The sequence below is a fragment of the Trichechus manatus genome, unplaced genomic scaffold (genome assembly GCF_000243295.1).
Source record: "Trichechus manatus latirostris isolate Lorelei unplaced genomic scaffold, TriManLat1.0 scaffold00213, whole genome shotgun sequence".
Taxonomy (NCBI): domain Eukaryota; kingdom Metazoa; phylum Chordata; class Mammalia; order Sirenia; family Trichechidae; genus Trichechus; species Trichechus manatus.
In genome coordinates this window covers 2,370,393-2,379,792 of record NW_004444149.1, presented here as the reverse complement: position 1 = coordinate 2,379,792, position 9,400 = coordinate 2,370,393, and the positions used below count along the sequence as shown (strand labels likewise).

General features: G+C 45.2%; 1 protein-coding gene across 2 annotated transcripts in view; it reads right to left on the bottom strand.

Annotated features, from left to right (window-relative positions):
* Positions 1-6,335: 6,335 nt before the first annotated feature.
* KCNN3 (potassium calcium-activated channel subfamily N member 3) overlaps positions 6,336-9,400 on the bottom strand; it is a 186,662-nt gene continuing 183,597 nt past the window's right edge. Inside the window, exon 9 of one of the 2 annotated variants that reach the window (XM_004388555.2) lies at positions 6,336-6,938. In XM_004388555.2, coding sequence (XP_004388612.1) covers positions 6,642-6,938 — 297 coding nt within the window. In that variant the 3' untranslated portion in view covers positions 6,336-6,641. The remainder of the gene's footprint in view (positions 6,939-9,400) is intronic. The other variant, XM_004388556.1, reaches the window with a different exon arrangement.

Below are 9,400 nucleotides of genomic sequence, written 5' to 3'. Positions count from 1 at the left end.
GAACCGACTCGACGTCATCTAACAACAACAATACCAAAGTAAACTAGCAGAAAAGAAAGGACCTTGCCGTCCATGTCCTAGCCCCTTGCATCATTCCCTTAGGAGCTGTGCTCCACGTCACTGATAAGCATGTGGAAACCTTGGTCCCGCCAGGGTATTGTCAGATCAGAAGAGGACATCTGGATGCTGGGCTCTCGTTTGGCTATGAATAAATGGAATTCCAATCCTAGCTTTACTCGTGACATAGAGAAGCCCATAAATGCCTAGAATGTTGAGTCTTTCGAGTCACAGACTCCAACACACTCTTCCTTATGCCTAATTCTATCATCGTCAAAGGAAAAACTGGTTGGCTGAGCTTGAGTTTGAGAGATATGATTTATGTAATGGAGCCTTCACATTTTTATAGAAGGAGCCTGCATTGATATTAAACTGGCTTTGCACAGCTACTAAAGGATGAAGGCTTATAAAATCCCTCCTGAAATGGCTTGATAGAATTTGGGGTAGAATTCTTCTTCTAAGCTTGGATTCATGTTTTGTCTCTACTGCTCAGGTCTGGGACAATTAGAATATGGCAGTTTTGAAGGCTTTGGTAGGAGGGCCCTTGGGCTGGGTGCCAGGCAATTACTAACCGTGATGTGTACTCAGAAACAGTCCTTGAAAGAGCAGGCTGACACCTGACCTGCTAAAGACTAGTTTGATACAAAATGTGAATTGAAAGTTACAATATATTTCATAATATAGCCATATATTTCATAGTTAAAATAAACTGTTACGCTTTCTGCTACCATTAAAAAATAGCAAGCGGTACAGAGGCAAGATGCAAATTCGTGTTGAAGCTCATCTGATTCTGAGTATAAACACTTCAGTTTCTGAGTTTGCCATGAAAATGTCGCCTCCGTTAACACCCTGTCCATCTCTTTGTGGTTCTCTTGTGGCCAGTGCAGAAGGGAGAGTCTGGGACGAAAGGTGAGTTTTTGCGCCATTAAACAATGTTTCTGAGGATGGTGGATTGGTCCTGGTTGAGATTCAAAAATGGAGACCATACAACACAGCTAGAGAATGTTGTTTATTCCCTGTGCATCTTCTGTGAAGCTGGAAGTTGGCTGTTCCAATCAGATTCATACTTGATTTGTCACTGATATTTTTTTTTTTTTTTTTGGCTATAAATGTCAGCATCTCTTTGGGATCATAACTATCGGTTGGTGTTAAATTTTGTGCTTTTCCTCCACCAACTTGGTCAGTCACAACGTCTCCTTTGTTCATTTCAACACATGGTCCAAGCCCAAGATTACAGCTTCCAGAATGCATTTCTCAGGTGTGTAAAAACTGTCGCAGAGCACTTGGCACCTAGATTTGGAGGTCATATGTTGAAGATTTGACAATGATTTTGTTCAGAGGGAACTCCAGTTCACGTTTGGGTGTTTCCAGTAATGGTGTAAGAAAAAAAGATCACAGTTATTATTATTTTTCTTTCTCTCTGTATATATTTATATACCATTGCACGGAGTTTACTTTTTATTAAGCTTCCGTCTATCTCAGGAAAAATCTACGTATTACTTGTCTGACAGGAGTTTAGTGCTATTCTAAATTCTATTAATGCAGCCTGGCATGAATTATCAGGATGAAGAGAGCACTCACCTATATTTTACTACCAGAGGCAGGCAGTTAATATCGCTATCCCTGTAATACACCTTTCGTGGTGCGTCAATGATCTTAGTCCCGTACTGTTTACTTTGGCGGTAGTAGAGAAGGAAGGGACACTGTCCAGGGCGTCACGCTGGCTGACTGCTGAGGGGAGAAAAGGGGCTGTTCCACGCCTACCAGGAAGCCACCAGGAAGCTGTCTAAGGTACTGAAACAGAACGTCACAGAGTCAATAAAACCAAAGAACCCAAACCCATTGCTGTCAGCTCACGGTGACCCTATAGGACAGTGTAGAACTCCCTCATAGGGTTTCCAAGGCTATAATCTTTACGGAAGCAGACTGCCACATCGTTCTCCCACGGAGCCAATGGTGGGTTCGAACTGCCAACCTTTCAGTTGGCAGCCAAGTGCTTAACCACTGCGTCACCAGGGCTCCTGGCAGAGTCAACAGGGACAGCAAAATGACTACTCATACAGCCTCAATCTGCTTCTAACAATTTTCAGTGAGCTAAAAGGACTATTTAAAACTGGGGACATATTTCAGTATTTAAAAGCGGTAACTTAAAAAGAGTAGTAACCTACTGGTAGCACAATGACTTCCTAGCATCTCAGTTGCGGTACTGTGATGGTTAAGTAATACCATTTGTTCTGGAACAAAACACTGATTCTTAATTTAGGCTGCATGGGAGGTCCTGGGACTATGCAGTAATCCCATACTTCTCTCTGCTAACCTACTACCTATCTGATGCATAATAATGACTTTTTGGTAACTATTGACTGCCTTAAAGTGGACTAGATAGCGTCAGGTCTGGGCGGCTATTGATGACAATGGTGATTCCATTTTTATATCTATTGAATACTTTGTTCTTAAGAATATTAACTATTATCTTCCTTTAAGTGCAGAGAGACTGAGGTATGAGGTGGTTATATTAATTGGCCAAAGATGTGGATCCAGTGTCCGAGTTTTATTTATTCTGATTCTGTACCTCTTTTTCTTCTTTTCCTTGATTGTTTATGCACAAAGAAATTACAGGAAATTTAAGAGGGGAACCCCCAGATATATCAACACCATTCTTTCTTCCATTCTGTTCCTTCTTGGCCTTTAATAATAACAATACCTTGTGCCTGCTCAGCACTTTGGAATGTTCTTTCACATAGCTTTTCTACATCTCCTCATTTAGGAGATTGTGTCACACCACTAGTCCCCATGGAGGTCAGACATGCAGTGGTGACTCAGGACCTTACCCCTCTTGTTCTGTTGGATTGTATTAAGCATTTCTAGAAATACGATGTCATGAGGTTACATATTATGAGGATGGCAAGAGTAGTGTATAGACACTTGATGGCAATTTGTCAATGACGATCACACATAGTGGCCTTTGATGCAAAGGTGCAGGCTTTGTTTGGACTTCAGTCTAAGGAGGAGTGAGCTCCTCATCTGGTATGATTTGCCAACTGATGCTATGTCCTGAAATTCCACTGAGATCAGTGGTTTTGAAGTATCACAGTACATCCCTGACTTCACAGTACATGAAGCTATAATATGGCTTACGCAATGAGGGGGTGGCTTTGTATTTCTAATTCAAGTGTCTGTATATTTTAGAGACTATTAGAGCACTTTTTACCTGTCACTGAGTTATCAGAAAGATTATAGTATAGGCTCTGCCATTGGGTCAGCCTTCCAGGAGTGGGCAGAACGCAACCCATTCCATACTGGAGTGAGGTTACCATAACTCGTGTTTTTTTAATGATAGTCGATTCTCAAATAGATTGTTCAACTTCCTCCACCACCAAACTTAAAAATAAGGAACAGCAAGTCATGGTATGAGAATCCACCTGCCCTCTCTCCCCATCTGTGATGATGATGTGCAGTGGAATTAGCCAAGAGGTGAACCACAGGAAGAGATATCTGGGTGACATACACCCTGGATCATCAATTCCTAAGTCATCAAGGATTGATTGTACTTGCAGGAGAATGGGTAATTTCTCCATATAAAGTGGAAATACCAGTACAGAAGCAGCCTCCCTTTTACCATTGTGGGATCAGCATGCAGATTAGATTGATCTTTTTTTGAAAAAAAAAAAGAATAAGTCTTTTTTTTTTTTTTTGCCAAGGATGAAAACCACACATAGCTATTGTACTACCAATAGGTCAAGTCATGCTACAAATGCCCATGTGTTTCTAGGATGCCAATGGCCACTGCTGCTGGAAGTAACTCCAGTCACTCCCTTGACTAGTGTTTCTGGCTGGTCTTCAGGGTTCACCTAAAGATATAGCATTAATGATAGTTAAAGAAGAATTATCTACAGACCACAACAGATCAATGACTGTCTGTGGATACTTTCGGGCAGGAGGAGTGGCAGTGGAAACTTGCATGTCATTTATTTGAAATGAAGACTAAATCCCTACGCCCACACCCCCACACACACCTCACAGGGTTACAGCCGAATGGAAGGAGTGAGGAGGAATCGATAACTGAGGGCTGCAGGTTAAATGACAAGGGTTGGTACACTTAGGTCGACTGATCAGACAGTGGTCTTCACTTTGTGAAATGGAGTACCACAAAGAAACTGCATGGTTATTTCACCCGTTTATACGTTTTCTTTGTGTTCTGCTCAACAGCCACTGAAAGCAGTAGCATCATTCCCAGGACAAAAAAATAAGGCTAGGGAGGAGGGGATCTTTCAGATACCCAACAGTTACAACAACAACCAGCCAACAGCAACCAAATGGGTGACACCTGCCCAAAAGCAGAGAGGAGAAGGGAGGAAGGGACAGGAAACCTAGACAAATGGACACGGGGAACCCAGGGTGGAAAGGGAAAGGGGGAGGGTGCTGACACATTGCAGGGATTGCAACCAATGTCACAAAACAATTTGTGCATAAAGTTTTGAATGAGAAACTAATTTGCACTGTCAACTTTCACCTAAAACACAATGAAAATAAAAAAAGAAAAAGAAAAAAAAAAAAGCCAACAGCAAGTTGGGCACCTATGGTATGCGAAACAACCAAGGAAAATGCTGGAAGGAGTTACCAAGCTAAGCACGAGACTATCAAAGAAATAACAAAAGACAAAAGAAAAGGCTTAGCAACAGACCAGATCTTCTTGAAAAAGTGGCCTTATTTAGTGCTAGGGTCGTCTACCTTTTTCTGTCCAATGATTCCCTTATCCTTATAGGACCAGGCCCAGTGCTGCAGAAGAAAAATTCCCACAGCTAGACATCGACTTTGGAATGGTGATGATGTTTGGTTACAGAGCTAAACCCAACAGAACAACCCTACGCAAAGAACACCCTTTTGCTTTACCCTAAACAGATGAAATATCCCATACAGTATCGTTGAATTGCCCACAAGCGGAAGTCAAAGACCTCAGAATGAGAAACGTGATGAATCCCATGATGGTTTTCACATCACAGACATGTGCATGGTCAGATTCTAGGGCAATGAAAAAAATCAGCATCCACATCCCCTCTCCTCACAGGGCCTGTCTCTACTCTGGATGGACCGTGGTGTTTCTGAAGTCTCCTGGAGCTGAGAAGTAATTACAATAGTTTTTGCACCAAGATTAACATGACATAGGAGGAACAGGCTACCACAGATCTCGGTCATCTAACATACCTGCACATTCTCTAAGGGCTCCCTTTATTCTCATAGCACTCATTTTGTGGTGACCTCAGGCCAGGTAGAAGGGACTGCATGGACCACTCAACATCATTTCTCCTCCGAGCGTAGCAGCTCTCTGGGAGGCACTTGACCTCTTTGGATTCATAATGTCTGGGGCTGGAGCCCTGCTGCTGGATGAATACATCTCAGTAAATCCCCAAACAATACTTCTAGTCACTAAATGTCCATTGGGTTGCACCTCTTTGTGCCTGTGTGTGCGTTCACACACCCACACAGGCAAAAATCCCGTTTCCTCCCCAAAATCCATACACCTGGTCATGTGGTCCATCGCAACACAGCTTGTCTGGATGCAAGAAGAAATCTCTGCAGAAGCTGTTATTTTTAGAAGCCTGCTTATCCCTCCAGAATGCCAACGATTTTGGCTTGGCATTCATCTCAAACCAAGCATGGTGCATATCCAGGGCAAAGCAACCTGTATTGTGCTGGAAGGGACCTGCATCTTCAGTGTAGCTCAGAAGGTAAGCAACACGGAGTATCTGAACCGAAAGCACCTCACATTCAGAGTCCAACCAATTCAACACACACTTAACAGTGCCTACTGCGCGCAGGGCACGGAACCACGGCCCTTTTCATTTGGGTTAAGTCCAAACGAAAAAGGACCGGGGTTGGATATGAGATGTATGTGTGTGTGCGTGCGTGCGTGTGTGTGTGTGTGTGTGCACGCTGTTTGCATACGCTTACAAGCACACAGGTGTATATGGGTATTAATATTGTATGGAAAATCTGGCTTTTTATTTGTCCATATATATTTTTTTTTTCCCTAAATCGAGTTTTATGACTATTTCAGGTATGAGACGAAATTGTCTGTTTTGGCAAGTTGTGGGGAGCCCTCTTTTACGTTTGTCTTCGAGACTTCCTTAGACAGAAGGAAAGGAGAGAGGTGTGCCCAAGGACCCCAGCAGTGAGGAACCCCTCCCCCATGCCTGACAGGGCCCCTCCCCCAGCGGGACCCTGTTCTGGGCTCGCTTCACTCTCAGCTACTTCAGTGCGTCTGCCTCCCACCCCCCACGTGAAGACCTGAGATTGAGCGTGGATTTCTGTGCTCCACCAACTCTGCAGCAAGGGCCCTGCTAGACGCGTCGCTTCTGTCATCTCTTCCCGCTCCCAAGTAGAGGCACCTAAACAGAGATTAGATTTCTGGTTTCAAGGCATCTCGAACCAAGCATGCCGACGGAACACGAGTTAGTTAGCTCGGTCTCTCTTCTTCAGGATCTATCCCTGGTCTGAGAGTTCCGCGATGGCAAAGCAACCAGGAGACCGTTGATTTGCATCTTAAGACCTATGGGTAACGCTTCTGGAGTGGGGAGTTTTATTTAGCAACTGCTCGAACTGGTGTATGGGGTCGGGAAGGAGGTGGAGCTGACCCCAATTGGGCTGTCGGAGATGGGGGCGTGGGTGGTGCCCACGGCCACGCTGACGCCCCGGGCCTCCAGGATGGCAGCCAGGAGCTGCTGCTGCTGCTGGCGCAGGGTGTCTGCGATGAGCAGAGGCAGGGAGTTGAAGCTGGCAGTGAGATGCTCCAGCTTAGACTCCAGGCTGCCAATCTGCTTCTCCAGGTCTTCGCTCCGGTCATTGAGTTCTGTGATGAGGTCGTACATGACATTCTGCATCTGTGTGGAGAGGCAGAGAGACACACAGCAGCGACAGGTCATCACAGAGTACTGCGCAATGAAAAAGAGAACCACTTCTCCAAATCACAATCGGGGCATCGTTCACCCAGCTATGTCTCATCTGGCCGAGGAAGGAAAAGCGGTTTACTTTCCTGGAGACCTGGAGGCTGAAGTGGGCATAATATTTTTTTTTTAATTATTACAGAATGATGGATATCATGAAGAATGTAATCAATGTCACTGAATTGTACACCTAGAAATTGTTGAAACGGTCTGTCTTTGGCTGGGTATATTTTCACCAGGAAACCCTGGTGGCATGGTGGTTAAGTGCTATGGCTGCTAACCGAAAGGTCAGCAGTTCAAATCCACCAGGCGCTCCTTGGAACTCTATGGGGCAGTTCTACTCTGTCCTATAGGGTCTCTGTGAGTTGGCATCGACTGGATGGCAAAAGTTTTTTAAAAAATATTTTCACCAATAAATAAAATTTTAAAAAAGGAAATGAAAAAAAAAGTAATGGATATTAACTATAAAAAATTTAAAAATATGTACAAAGGAAAAGAAGCAGCATATTTTTACAGTCTCTACACGGTCCTAATAAGGAGCCCTGGTGGTGCAGCAGTTAAGCGCTCAGCCGTTTACCAAAAGGTTGGCGATTTGAACCCACCAGCTGCTCTGCGGGAGAAAGATGTGGCAGTCTGCTTCCGTAAAGATTTACTGCCTTGGAAACCCTATGGGGGCAGTTCTTCTCTGTCCTATAGGGTCACTATTAGTTGGAATCAAGTTGATGGCAACGGTAAACCATCTCTATGGTCTTACTACACCCAACCTCTCAACTTCTATGGCTGCTGGATTTAATGATTAAAGAGAAGGAACTGTGTCTTGGGGTTTGGGGGTGGTGGTGGCGGGTATGGACAATGTGACAGATTTGTAATTAGTAGGCCAGTACTCAAATGCCAAGTCTGCAGCTTATTAGCAATGTGCCCTGAGTTAGTCCATTTGACCGCTCTGAACCTCGTTCTCTTTATATGAGTTTAAAATAAAAGTTAAGAATAACTTCCCATAGTTATGCGGTTATTGTCCCCACCCCTCAGTCTATTTTCAACACAGCACCCAGAATGGAAGTCATGTCATGGCACCCCTCTGCTCAAAACCCTTCAGTGGCTCCCTCGTGACTCTGTAGATGATCCACCCCTTCTGGTTCCCCATCACTGCTGTGAGCTCCTAATCCAACGTCCCCTGTACTCACCTCGACCTGCTCTTTCCTCCTTGCTGTTCCTCAGACCCAGTGGGCAGGGTCCTGCCTCAGGCCTGTTCCTTCCACCTGGAAGGCTGCAATGGGTGCCGGGTGACCCGTCCGGACCCCACTTCAGGCCGAGGCACTCATCCCCCAGCTGCTGGGCTCATAGCTGAGTCCCACCCCCCACCTCAACCCAGGCATGGTCCTCAGCCAAAGGGAGGCTACGGCCCCTCCCCTGCCTGGTCAGTGAGGAGGTACAGAGGCCCGATCCAGTCTGCCTGAATTTGGGACATCTCTGAAGGGCCATTCCATCTCCAAGCTACCTTGGGGTTGGCTAAAGCCTTGGTGACTATCTCACAGTTCAAACTCTCTCTGCCTGACCCTGCCTCCCTCACTCTTGACAGGGTGTCCTGAGGGTGCTCCTCAATACATCTCCCATACCCAACTCTGTCTCAGGGTGTTCCAGAGAACTTGACCTATTGTGTGCTCTTCTCCCAGATAGCCCACGACCAGCGTCTCGCCTCCTTGAAGTCTCTCCTTAAAAATCCCCTTCTCAGTGAAGCCCTATTTAATACCGCAGCCCCCCACCATTCCAGATCCTGCTAACCCTGCTCGACCTCTTTTTTTACAGCACTTAATCACCTTCTAACCTACTAGATGAGGGCAGTGGTGGTTCAGTAGTAAAATCCCACCTTCCATGAGAGAGACCCACGTTCTATTCTTGGCCAACGCACCTCAAGTGCAACCACCACCCGTCTGTCAGTGGAGGCTGCGTGTTGCTATGATGCTTAACAGGTTTCAGCAGAGCTTTCAGACTAAGACAGACTAGGAAGAAAGGGCTGGCGATCTACTTGCAAAAATCAGCCAGTGAGAACCCTATGGATCACAACAGCCCAATTCTGTTGTGCATGAGGCCACCATGAGTTGGGGGCAGATGTGACGACAGCTACCCACATCACCACCACACTAGATAATTTGCTTATTTCTTCTGTTTATTGTTTATTGTCTGTCCCTTCCTCATCAAGGGCAGAGATCTTCGCCTGTTGTGTTCATTGATGTATCGAAAGGGCTTAAAACAGTGTCTGGCACATAGAAGATGCTCAGTGAACACTTGTTGATGGATGAATGTACACAAGTGTGCTTAGCAACGGTGTCTGTCTGCACATGATTGGTCCTAAGGATGTCAGTGGAACAAATACATGGATAAAGTAATAGCACAGGTAA